Genomic DNA, 14099 nt, shown 5'->3' on the forward strand with positions numbered 1-14099 from the left:
CAACAACAACATGCTCAACGCTAGGAATGCCACCAACAATCGTAAACTGCAAGCTCATTTTTCACTGTCTGACGCTAACCTGTACATGGATGCGCTGTTTTCTCTTTTGATCATGTGAGAGGATGGACGCGGTAAAAGGAAAACAAATAAGAAACACAGAGATAAGGGTGGGCGGGATGACAAAAGCCACATGAGTAGATAAGATTTGTTTTGTTTTTTAAAACCTCAAGCAACAATTAAGTCTTTTACTGCCACATTTAAAAAATACGATTTTGAGAATAATATTGATTAAAAAAACATTTTGAGAATAAAGTCAATGTTTCGAGAATCATGATTTAAAATGATGACATTTACATAGTGACATTTTATTACAAGTTATAGCATTACCAATAACATTTTTCTATTTTGTTCATGACATATTACACATTTAATCTAAAAACCTTAATGCACTAAAATGCATCCATAAATAACAACAAACTGTGAACAGTAATAAAAAATAAGTGTGACTGCAACTGATTGTAAAATAGCCGATTTTTGTACACATGCACACCTATGTTGGTATAACTGCACTTCAGTTAAATATTTCAGTTAATACATCAAGTTGCAATGTTTCAAGATCACCATAAGTAGGGCTGCGCGATTAATCGAAATTGGCGCAAAGGCTGAAACTTTTTTATGCCCAGCTTGTCAGTGAAGCACGTGTTTGTAATCAGTAGTAAATGCTGCTCCATCTGCGGGATTGAGTTACCTATAACGTGCATTTGAAAAAGCAACACGCATCAAACATTCCAAACACGAGAAGCATTTATGAACCTGTTGTCAAGATTTAATAAAACGATTTTACTCCAAACTCACTATATAACATCAGTGGAGGGTTTGAAATAACATCCTTCTGTGAGATGATATGGCTTCTTACACAGAATAAGGCACACAACATATTATTTCATAGTACTCTATACAGTGATTTAAGTCTATGTCGATTAGCATTGCATTATAATGCTTCATGTGCTCTCGGAATTATCGTAAAATACGAGTTTCCTAGGTAAAACTGCACATGAACGCCCTTCCAGTTCGAAACTTGAATGCGATGAGCTCGTAATCACGACTTTAGAAGTGGGAATTATCAAATTTCCGATAGCACGTGAAGGCAGCATAAATATACTTTATTATCATGAAAATACCTGAGAAGGCTTGAAGAACTGAAATGAACCCTGTAATTGTGTGTTTATTATCTTTAATCAATCAAAGCATTTCAATCTTCTGTTTATTTAGCTACAGCGAAAGTATGATGCCCATTGGGATTTCCTGGAATGGCGTGCGCTGTTCTGCGGGGCATATTTGGAGTTTCTGTGCGAGAGCGCCCTCTGGCTTTCAGATGGAGCAGCATTTGCTACTGTTCACAGAGCCGTGCTTCACTGACAAGCTGCGCATGAAAAAAATAAAATAAAAAAATCGCAGCCTTTGCCAAATTGCGATTTCAGTTTAATAATGCTTAATCATGCAGCCCTAACCGTAACTTCACCACTGTACACCAAAACCACATGGCGCACCAAAGCAAAATAAACCCCCATTATAATCAAAGACATTGTCAACATTGGAATAATACTACAGTTTTCTACTTTTTTTTTCCCAGCTGATGCATTTCTGGTCTATAGAGTCATACCGCCCAACCCTACACAAACACTCAACAAAAAGGAAGATATAGAAATAAAGGCTCGGTTTCTGTGAAGTGACATGAACACCCTAACAACCTGCTCTTTGTCTGACTGAGGAGCACTTAGCGTGTTCTGGTGATGGACATGCAGGAAGGCAATTGGCTGAGAGGTACATACTTCTCTGAGAGCGTGTACAGCAGAATGCTCCGATGGTTCCCATGAGGACGATGAACGCAACGAAAGCGCCAACTGCCACGCCGATGATCACTGCAACAGGGAGGGATTCTGTTGGAAAACAAAACAGAGCCTTCTACAATAACACAGCATGGGCAGGACTGGTGGATTCAGCAAATAACCGCTCAACACAGACACCACCTCTCACTCCTGAACATATTTCAAGAACCACACTAGCACGGAACAAATGAGAAAACCAAATGTTGTGTCAAAGAGACATTTGCACCTTCAAGGCGTCTATTCAAAGGAACTAGCACAGGCAATTAACACCACAATCACCTTCTGGAGGAAACACAGGTATCTTCACTTTACATGAAGACCAGGCATAACAATTTGCAGATACGTCAATTATCACATACGTTTAGCACATGACAAGCAGATAACATGTCTTGAATGTGAGCCCTGCATCGTTTTTATCATTCACCTTGGATCATTTACGTACTCTGATAGGATGTGGGTGTAATGTGAACTTTGAGAAGCTGTGGCTTAGGCTAATTAGAGCCAACTCAACTGTGTTATTTGTGCTCTTGTTGGTATATTTAAACCGAATAATAACCAGATTTTACAGCCAAATGATAATGAGAGTCAGACAATAAACTGAACCTAAACAAAGTTAATTATTGGATCCCAGTACAAACTGAGCATTATGACCCATGTGTACGCACAGATTTGACAATTTAATCTCTACATTACCGTATGCAATCATTATAAACCCAGAAACATTTTTTTTTTTCATTAAAGGAATAGTTTACCCAAAAAATGTTTGTGTCACACAGAGCTTTAGAAGACTTTGGAAGAGTTGTATAATGATACTTTATGTGTTTTTTGTACCCATTCATTGTAATGCATGGAAAAGAGCAACCAGGTAATAGGCAAAAAAGCATAAAAGGTGCACTTTAAAGGATCACATTAGACAAAACAGGAATAAAATGTATTGCATATAAATAAATCCAAACCATGAAAGCACTGGGGAGATACATTGTAAGAAATGCACAAGAGAGAAATTAATCACTGTAACAAGACTGCAAATTAAATAGTGCTAAGTGTTGTTAATGGATTTAAATGATTTATTAAAGTTGCAGTAAAATGTGCAACTACTTTTTGCTGTTGCCCTGAAATAATCATTTGTCTACTGGTGAATGAAATCTGTAATCTAAAATTGGTAAATACAATAAAATATATTTATATGATTTAGATGGTTCATAATGTAGAAGTGATAAATGGAAAGTAATGGAGAAAATATTGAATGTATTTGGTCTATTGCAGAGTTTTCAAAAAACGGTTATGAAACACTGCATCACTATTCTACCGTGGACATGTTTTAAAGAAAATAAGGTGGAACCTGGCGAACCTTGGCTCCCACCTTGTTCCTTGAGGCGAATGATCTCTGTGTCGGAGCCAAAGCTGTTCCAGGCAGTGCAGTTGTAGATGGTCTGGAAGTCGGCGGGTACGATGTTACTCATGGTGAGTGTGGAAAGCACTCCGTCCTCCGTGCTTACGGTCTCCACCGTGTAGCGTCCTGACGTTCCAGACTCCAGGACAGTCTCCTTCCAGGACCAGGCCTGATGAAGAACAGAAGCAATCATATTGAAAAGACCAGCATGCAGTATGTTGTTTTTTTTTTCTTTGTCTTATTTAGTCATACATCTAACACATTTGAGGTTTATGATTAACTCTTTCCCCAAACAATCGAAGAAGAAGCAGAAACAAGCGATAGAAGCATTGCTAATGCACATGTAAGCTAACACAATCATCAAACATTAAACAGCATATAAATCATAACTGCCTTACATTACTGACTGGGTGTTGATGCAATCGATCTACTCCATCTATGTTTTTTATCATCATTCTGAATCCGATCCAGACGTAGTCTTTGACAAAAATGTGATTTTCTCAGCATTTTGTTCAAAATGTTGCTTTTTTAAATGAAACTTACCCACATTCGAGTGCTGATAAAAAAGAATGCATGAAGCTAGAATATAGATATTATATATTCAGATATTCATACAACAATATATTCTGGGGGCAATGAAACTATGTTACACTAAACAATGCTATGCTAAACAATGTTACCATTTTAAAGATGCAGGACTCCTTTTTAGCTTCACAACCAGTATTTTATTTGCAGGTAAATAGTATGACTCTACCAGCTAGACTAGCATTAACCAGCCTGAATCAGTCCACTGGTGCAAGTTGGTCTTTTTAGCTTGCAAATAGAGACTGGCGTTTGCCTTCACCTGCTTTATGGCCGTTATTACACTTCTAAAGTTATTACTGGTTGTTCCAGACCACAGGAGCAGTCTTTCCCATTCAACTGACATTTAGAAATAGCATGGCAATAAAAGCAAAGCCACACGAGTAAACATCGTACAGAGATTACCTATGCACTTCCATGCACACGGCCACAAACACACACACACATGCACAGTGTGAGTAATGAATCAAAAATTGGCCCGGAGAGGAGACAGTTCATCTAAGAGTGGTAAATCCTAATTGGATCGGTGGTAACAGGGCATAAGCATGCATTAAATGAGAAATTAGGGCTGTAAGCCTGCCATGTCTAATACCCGTTCACTCATATAGAGGAAACAAATGATTCGAGATGCAATTTCATTTATTAAACAGATCGTAACTCATGAGTGCGTTATGCATTATTGGACTGTGTTTACTGAGTCTAATGGAGTCACACAAGCCATGTGACAACAGCAACCGCCCACTCAACAGCTGCAATCCTGTCTGAGCTGAGTCACTGGAAGGAGAGTTGAGTAACTCACAATGCGGTCTGGGGGTGGCGTGCTGCGGATGAAACATTTGATCTGTCCCTTTTCCCCATGTGGAGCCTGATGTGTCTGTGTGCTGGAGATGGTCGGAGGTCCTGTGGAGAGAAAACATAGTCATTCGTCACATGCTCAGAACCGTGAGCTAAACATTTCCCTGACTGCGAGAGAGTCCTAAGAATCTCTTCAAAACTGGTGGACACTATAGTTCAAGTTTATTTATAGAGCACATTTAAAAACAACGTGTGTTGTACCAAAGTGCTGTACAATATTACACATGATATATAAGATAATAAAACTAATACATAAGATAACATATAAAAAAACATGCAGGGTAGACCATAAACCACTCAAATGCCTTATATAATTCAGGCGACGCCATAAGCTAAAGAAAATAAATGAGTCTTTAAGCTAGATTTAAAAGTGTCCAAAGTGGGTGAAGACTTCACGTTCACTGGAAGCGCATTCCACAACTTAGGAGCCGCAACTGCAAAAGCTCGGTCACCCTTGGTCTTTAAGCGAGACCGAGGAACCGAGAGAAGGAATTTATTGCATGAGCGGAGAGATCTTAGAGCAGAGTACGGACGAAGAAGATCGGAAATGTACTGTGGAGCTAACCCATGTAAAGCTTTATACACATATAGCAGAACCTTGAAGTCAACTCTGTATCTGACTGGTAACCAATGTAAGGTGGAGAGAACGGGAGTGATGTATTCTCTCTTCCTAGTTCTCGTCAGAAGTCTAGCTGCTGCATTCTGAACCAACTGCAAACGGTGTATGGAGGATTGAGGTAGACCTATGTATAGAGAATTACAGTAGTCAAGCCGGGATGTAACAAGTGCATGAATCACTACTTCAAGGTCTTTCTTTGCGAGAAACTGTTTTAATTTGGCAATGGACCGGAGATGAAAAAAGCTTCCTTTGACAACAGAATTTATCTGCTTATCGAATAATAAGTCAGAATCAAAGATAACGCCAAGGTTCTTAACTCTGTTTTGCAATGTTAAAGACAGGGAACTCAACTGGTTTTCCATATTAGTGACACACAAAGGTGAACCAAAAGCAATGGCCTCAGTTTTATCCCCATTTAACTTTAGGAAGGTTTCAGATAGCCACATTTTAACTTCTTCCAGACAGGAGATGAAATTTAAAATGGAATTTCCATCTGTGGACTTGACAGGAAGATAAAATTGAGTGTCGTCAGCATAACAGTGATAAGAAACCTCGTATTTCTGAAAGATAGAACCAAGAGGAAGCATGTATAAAGAGAAGAGCAGAGGACTCAGAATGGAGCCTTGCGGAACACCACATGTGATCAGTGTTGAAGAGGAGTTATGTTTGCCAATATTAACTGAAAAAGTGCGACCTTTGAGATATGAGGAGAACCAACTTAATGCAACTCCCTGAATGCCAACCACTCTCTCCAGACGATGTAATAGCATATTATGATCTATTGTGTCAAATGCTGCGCTGAGATCTAAAAGAATTAAGATGACTCCGTCCCCAGAATCCAGGGAACATAAGATGTCATTTGTCACTTTTAGCAAAGCTGTCTCAGTACTGTGAAATGCCCTAAAACCTGATTGAAATTTATCGAGCATGTTACAATCAGCGAGATAAGCTGAAAGCTATTAGTAGATTACCTTTTCTAGAATTTTGGAGAGAAACGACAGCTTCGAGATCGGCCTATGATTATTTAAAATGTCAGGGTCCAGGTTTGGTTTTTTCAAGAGAGGCTGGACCACAGCATGTTTAAAGCTTGTGGGAACCACTCCACTAGTCAGAGAACTGTTTATTATGGCCAGTATGATGGGAGCTACAGAATTAAAAATGTCTTTAAGAAAACGTGACGGCATCACATCCATAGGTGAAGAAGTCGGTTTCAGTGAAGAAACTATATCTGACAACTGATTGAGCGAGACAAAGTGCCAGAAAGAACTGGAGGGCGTCGGAGGTTCAAAGCGTGAAACAACTGATGGCAATATTTGCGCTCTGATGTCCCGGATTTTGTCCACAAAAAAGTCAAGGAATTTTTCACAGATCTCAGGTGTAGCAGTAGGGTAGCCTGCTGTAGTAGGGTTCAAGACTGAATCAATTGTTTTAAAAATCACTTTAGGCCTATGGCCATTTTTAGCAATTATTTCAGAAAAATAATTTGATTTAGCAGTCTTAACAGCAATTTGATACTGCTTTAAAGAGTCATAGAGCATTTCATATGAGACCCTAAGTTTGTCTTTCTTCTACTTGCGCTCCGCTATACTACATTGCCGCCTGATGGAGCGGGTATGATCATTAAGCCAGGGATGGGTATCTTTCTTATTTCTAGATCTCAGCGATTTTAGAGGAGCTACCTGGTCCAGAATGTCAGTGCAGGTGGTGTTAAATATTTCCGTCAATTGTGCAGTGTCCCCTGTACTATTTAACACATCTTCTATTTGAGAGAGATAATTGGATGTGTAAATCTCTTCAAAACTCGTAACTGTAGAAGAATTAATAACACGAGTTAAGTGGCGGCTCTCTAGAGGGGGAGGAAAGAGGTGTTGCTGTAGAGATTCAAATAAAACAAAACTATGATCAGAGATTCCAGATTCTATCACCTTAAGATTGGTCACATGAAAGCCGGAGGTTAATACTAAATCAAGTGTATGACCTTTTATGTGAGTAGGACATGCAACTAACTGTGTCAAGTTAAATGCATCCACCATGCACAGAAATTCCTTGACTAAAGGTTGAGTTTTACAGCAAATGTGGATATTAAAATCTCCCAGAATTAACAGTCTGTCACAACGCGGTACCAATGTTGATAAGAACTCTGAGAATTCAGCAATAAAATCCTTATTATATTTAGGTGGTCTATAGATAAGTGCACAGAGTGTGGGACAGGATTGACCGATCTTCATTAACTGCACTTCAAAAGAAGTAAAGACATCAACAGGCAGAGGTTTACAGTGGTGATGCTTTCTAAATACGGTAGCTAGACCACCTCCACGGCCAACAGATCTTGGAGTGTTATAAAACATACAGTCTGCTGGAGTCAGTTCTCCTAATGGAGCAGCATCCCCAGCATTTAGCCAGGTCTCTGTCAGGAATAAACATGAAAAGACCAAGGGCCCTATCATACACCCAGCGCAATGTGATGGCAGGTGCGACACAAGTGTTTTTTGCTCGTTTCAGCCTGATGCAGTTATCATTTTCACGTCCAGCGCCACATTGTTTAAATAACAAATGCACCCATCTGTGCAATCATGGGCATGCTGGTCTGAAAACGAGGTGTGTTCAGGCGCATTGCTGGCGTGTTGCTATTTTGAGACAACTGAAATAGACTGTGCAATTGGCCAACAAAACCTGGTCTAAAGTCATTTTTTTGTTATTTAAAGGGGCGTGTTAGAAATATGCGCCTATATGCGGGTGCACAACGTGCATACACTCTGCTTGTTACACAGACAGGGACGCGCAGCAGCACACAAACATGCCAGATATTTTAATGATTACAATGTTAAAGATTATTATTGTGTACATAAAGATAAAAATGCCATAATGGATAGTCATTACATGTATCGGAATTACCTATTTGCAGTAATGACAAATAAAATTAGCTAATTATTTGACCAATCGTGGCAGGACGCATATGTATTTAAACTGACTTGTCAGGTTGAGGGTGTCTATATTCCGCCACGTAAATAGCAATCTGCCATGGTCCAAGCGCTCATGGTTTTTTAAGGGAATGGGAGATGAGACTCTGATTGGTTTATTGCACGTTACGGCAAGAGACGCTCATTTAGAGACTACGTACAACATTTTGGAGCATGCTCCTGGCGCACTGAGCATTTTTTCTGTCGTTAAGCTAGCATAAGTGGATTCGGACATGCCCTAAGTGCACCTGCGCCATGCGCTTCAGACCATGTGATTAGATCGTTAAAATAGGGCCCCAAGTGTGTCTCTGTGAAAATGGATGCATTAGCCCATGTTTTAGGTTAAATCAGTTTAAACAACGTTTGCTAATATTTTATGGCAACATTCTATTTCATCTAATGATTTATATTACATATATTTTCAAGAGACCTTTCCTCCGAGGAGGCAAGGGAGGCAGCGTCTCCTCAAAAAAAAAAAAAAAAAAAACTGGATGAGAAAATAATCAATATTACAAAAATAAAACAATGCAAATATTACAAAATATGATATCAAAAAGTCACTTGTGTTTATAAAGTAACAATGTCCAACAGCGACACCAGCAGGTAAAGTTACAGCAGGACACCGCATCTCTTGCCTCCCCTGATCCCATTGATTTAATAACAGACCCCCTAAAGCATGTGGTGAGTTCGATGGTGGGTAATTGAGAATGAATTGGGGAAAGTCAAGTGAGAGGAGGCAATGCCTCCCTTGTGCTATGATTGGATATGATCGGTTATGATTGGTTTGAGCGATAAATCCCGCCTCTCATTTTCATTCATGCTCTCGAATCGGCCTAAATGAAGACAATGATGCTGTTAATGGGAAGACTGGTTAGAAAGTAAGTAAGCAACTCAGCCACTTAGATATCACCACTTTGTCACATCAAAATCAAACTTGAAATGGCCTAAAAAAACGTGATTTATGGGGTTTTTAGTGTGCAATCAGATAAATTTTTGTGTCTGTGTCCATGACCAGTGTGTACAAGCTTGAAAATAAGTTTTCTATTAAAAAGAAAAGCTGAATATTAGTTCACAAATAATATATATTGTTTAAATTGTTACTGGCTTTAGTTATTTATTTTGGAATAATGTAAAAATGCATAAAACACTAACTTGATTAAATTTATACTTGGTCTTAATAAATAGAACATTACATAGTGTAAAAATACAAAACAGAATTGTATTTGGTCTGTTTTTTTTTTTCTTTTCTTTTCCATTTAATGTTTATTTAACCATGAAAATTAAGTATAACAGGGACATACATTTACATTTGATAAAAAAAAAATAAAAAAAAATACTGATATTTTCTGTATAACCTGTTCTTAAAGTACAAGACTAAAGTACAAAAGAGTCAGAGATATTAAAAATACCTGGGGCAATTCCCAAATATTGTAGGATACTTGGTTGTGGAAGATGCAACAGACTACATCAATTTGGCATGTTTTACTGCGACTGTCAAGCATCACTCCAGACACTTGAACTGGCTCTTTAAAATGCTAAAAGTGCATTTAAAATGACTCTGAGTCTGGATGTTTGCCAAGTTATAACATTCTTCATTCACTAGAAAATGTACACAAACATCACTTTTAAATTGATTTCTGTTTACCACCCACTTTCCATGTGCAGTAACAACACACCATCCGTTGCGTCGGTCAAGCAGTCTTGACATTTGTGAATCTGTTGCATTGTATAATGACCCTCATTTGTACAGCTGGACCGCAGCTGGTATGTGAATAAGACGCAGTGTTTTTGTGCAACGGTTGAATTTGCCCTGGAGAGTTACAGAAGCACATACCAAGGCTGACATACACATTACCAGTTCCAAGATCGACAAATTCCGCTGGCCCACGCTTCAAGAGAGGTGTAAAACTTTAACCGAGGAGGCTAAAGACCTCATCCGTAGGATCTGCCAATCAAGTGTGCAATACTGAGGCCTTGCAGTGGCATGTTATAAATTTGGTATTAAAAGGAAAGAGCAGTATTGTATTCGGTTTGAATGGGTAGACTCTTAAAGGAGTCTCCTGTGGGCTAGTCTATTTAAGAGTTGTGTTAAGGGTGAGGCAGTGGGGGTCTGGTCTTCATTTTCAATCTTGAAAAGAACTGATTTATGGCAGGCCTCATGTCTCCCGAGGAGATAAGACTCAGCGTGCCAACTGCAAGTCTATTTCTATAGGCTGCAATCGGAAGTGTGCCAATGGCGGAAAAATGTTATTTTGAAGAGATAAGGGCCCCAGAGTGTCTCTTCATGTTCAGTTTTAACCGTGGGGCCTTGAACTTTGAACTCTGGCTTATGCTACAGCTTAACCTCTTTCTCCAAAATTGCAAAAAACAAGCAAGGCAGCGATGTAAAGGGTAACAATGTTTCTCTAGGATAGACTCGGAATAACTTCCCTGTTTAATGGATTACCAACCCCAACCCTGCCAAAAACTGCACTTACATACACACGCACACAAATTCAGACCAATCCACCAATCATGCATCTGCCAATCATCTGCGGCGGTGTCTCTCGACTGATTCGTAATTGCAGTTTATTAACTGGCTCTTATTAGAATAAATTAGCATCTAGATGAGCATGAGGCAGATGGAGTGCTGTAGTGAGGGGAATATCAGGCTGGTGGAGAGGAATGTTACACTTCACACCCCTTCATTAGAAACCAGAGCTGCAGCGATACCTCGCCGCTTGTAATGCACGCGTGCTATGTGCACGCTACCCTTCGACTACAAAATCATAATCCACACGATAGGATGTGATAAAGGCTGGAGTGTATGTGTAGTTGCAGGCGTAAGGTAAATACATTCAGATCATTCCCTGCTGGCAGAGGTAAGGCCAGCGCTTGGTGGCTCAGAAGAATCAGCCCATGGATCAGGCTGTAAATGAGGAATATAATTAGATAGCTTATCACTTATCCTCAGAATGCTGGGTTTAAGGAACTCTGTGGGGAGTGGGAAGGCTCGAGGCTGGGTGAGAGAGAGAGAAAGTGATACAGATAGAATGCACTGGATTGCAGGGGAAAGGTTTGCGACGGTAGGAGGCGTACAAGAGTCATAATGAACAGATCGTAGCGGGGTGGTGTCGTGTAAACTGGCGTCACCCCATAATCCTTTCCCAAAATGATTTCCCTCGGGGAAAACAGCTTTTTATGGGTAGGTGTTTCCAGACAGCCTGCAGTTTAGCCTACTAACATACCATTAGCATAGTTGGCATTTCTTGTGTTACAATACTATATTGTAAATATCCACATACATACATTGTCATACATACATACATATTCAAGCTAATGCGTAGGGTATTGTGACAGTTTTTATTTCTTTAGCAAAATAAATAAATACATAAATACATAAATACATAAATAAATAAATAAATAAATAAATAAATAAAAACCCTAAAAAAAAAAACCTAAAAAAAAAAAAAAAACTTTTTTCAGACTAACCAAGCTAGCAAGTTCCAGAGTAAATATTTGTTTTCACGTGATGCCATGCCTATATAGGAACGCCCACACTCTAAAAATTAATTAAGGGGACCTGTAACCACAACTAAAATTAATTCTAATTTATTGTTTTCATTAAACCTTTGAAAACATAAAGTTGCAAACATGATAGAGTTCTGTTGACATAATAATGTTGATCATTACATCAACTTAATACTGTCTAATTTAAACTCAACTTTCTGCGTTAATTGGCTTTTTTTAATAAAAACAAAAGAAGAAAAAAAAAAAAAAGAAAGAAAGAAATAGGTTGATAGGTTGTAGTAACTTAATGAAATTATCTTGATTACTTTGGAAATTTAGGCAGTGGATTTCTAGTTCCCAGCATGCTGTAGGACTGGATAAGGAGAATAAATGTTGACATTAACTGTTAATTTATTTGTTTTTAGTGAAGGGAAAGACCTCTTAGTGTTTAATGCTGTAATGTTTGACATTTAAAAGACTTTCTGTAACGTTGAAGTTTCTGTGGTTATCATTGTGCTGAAGAGTCGATACATGAAGGTAAACACTACATTGACTCTATAAGCTAATGCCAGTGACAAGTAATATCTTACTTGCTCATTAAATATACATGCTAAATAAGTTATGTTAGCATAGCTGTTGATTTAAACTGAAATAGATACGTTTAATTGGTTCCAGGGCTACAACTTAGGTAGTTGGAGCAACTTAATAATTTGAAGCATAAACACAAATTTTTAAGTTGATTACTCAAAAAAAAATTAAGTTCCTCTAACTCAATGTAGCTTGTTGGTTGAACATAAATTCCCTCAAAGTTTTCATATATCAAAAAAAAAAAAAAAAAAAGATGTAAACTGTTGAGCCAACACATTCTTTTTTAAAGGCCCGCCAATAATTTTTACCAAGTTTGTACTAATGTACTAAGACAGTGATATTAAAATACCTTATTCAATATAAACTTTATCGATGCAAGCAGATGAACCCAGAATATGAACACAATGCCCAGTTTCAAGTTAGTTGAAATAGTTTCTTATTGAACCATTATAAAGAAAATGCTTAACGTACAATTCAGTGCATTGCGCTCGTACTCTGGGCTCATCTGTTTGCCTGTATATAGTACGCATCCTCAGTAAGGTGTAAACTGAATTTGATCTTTTAATATCTCTGTTTTAGTACATTAAGTCATGTTAAACTTTTTATAATGTCCTGATATTTTTAGTGATTGAAATACTGCAGCAGGTGCAGTATATGAATCACAACTGCACAAAAGATTGTTCACATATCTTTGTTTTTCTTCTTTTGAGAGGTGACCTAAATATTCGTGGCTTGAAACAGATGGAAAATTGACAGGCCTGTGCTGCAGTTCTGTGAATGTTTTGCCCTCCAGGTCTCTGTGTCAGTCACATGAATGAAAACTATGAATAAGACGATGCATTGCCTATAGCAATAAGTTGATTGGCTGTTTTAACTGAAAGGCGGGGCTTCCGTTCCTACAGCTGACATACTGTGCATTGTCCTATTCATCTGGTCTCTCTGCTCCATATTCAGAAGTTGTGAGCAACTTAATCTGATGCATATTTCTTTACTAAAGACCCCTGTGTTGAAAATCAAGTTTTTAATGTTGTTTACATGTCTATGTGGTGTTTTTAATATGCTTTAAGACCAACCATGTGCAAATTCATTAGTCAACAACACCATTGCTGAGTATTTTCTCTTGCAGTGCTCTAAAGACAGTTTCACAAATGCGGTTTGAAATCGCTGGTGTTTCTGACAATACAAACTACCTTGTAACCAATCACGCCAACGTGCCGATGGGCTTTAGCATATCATTAACTATATGACCGATCTGAAGCAGGTGAGTCTCAAGAGAAACCAGGTTATCCCCATATATTTTTCTGTTGATATGACAAATCAGGTAGATTTAGTAATATAGCGGTTGTATGATGTATATTACGATGTTATGATGAACTATATGCCTTTCTCCACTGACGTTCTGAGTTCAAAGATTTCTAATGATACTGATTTTTAGAAGGCAGCTGTCTGACTCTGAGATGGCGAACGTGAACATAGTTTGTGTAACATTAGCAATGCATTATTAGCTGTTTGACAAAATAGTCAAGCAAAATGCTAATCATATTACTGTAATTACAGTTATGTGTCAGACGTTGTAAAAACGAAGCCACTGTGCAGCGTTTACCTCATTAAAGTGGACCAAGAGGATCTCTGAGCTCATGCGAGTGAGTGGAGGCGGGGCTAATTAGCATATTCATGAATCCGTGTATACTAAATGAAGCAAGGGTTTAGAGTTACGTTCAAAT

General features: G+C 38.3%; 1 protein-coding gene across 6 annotated transcripts in view; it reads right to left on the reverse strand.

Annotated features, from left to right (window-relative positions):
• The window catches only part of kirrel3b (kirre like nephrin family adhesion molecule 3b), a 231040-nt gene that overhangs the window by 8388 nt on the left and 208553 nt on the right, over positions 1-14099 (reverse strand). For 2 of the 6 annotated variants that reach the window (XM_048168411.1, XM_048168408.1), the window contains exons 10-12: positions 4664-4764; positions 3253-3451; positions 1833-1940 (exon numbers count right to left, since the gene is read on the reverse strand). In XM_048168411.1, coding sequence (XP_048024368.1) covers positions 1833-1940; positions 3253-3451; positions 4664-4764 — 408 coding nt within the window. Of the gene's footprint in view, positions 1-79; positions 104-1832; positions 1941-3240; positions 3452-4663; positions 4765-14099 lie in introns of all 6 variants that reach the window. The other 4 variants (XM_048168409.1, XM_048168407.1, XM_048168405.1 and 1 more) reach the window with 3 other exon arrangements.

The sequence above is a fragment of the Megalobrama amblycephala genome, linkage group LG19 (assembly GCF_018812025.1).
Source record: "Megalobrama amblycephala isolate DHTTF-2021 linkage group LG19, ASM1881202v1, whole genome shotgun sequence".
NCBI lineage: Eukaryota > Metazoa > Chordata > Actinopteri > Cypriniformes > Xenocyprididae > Megalobrama > Megalobrama amblycephala.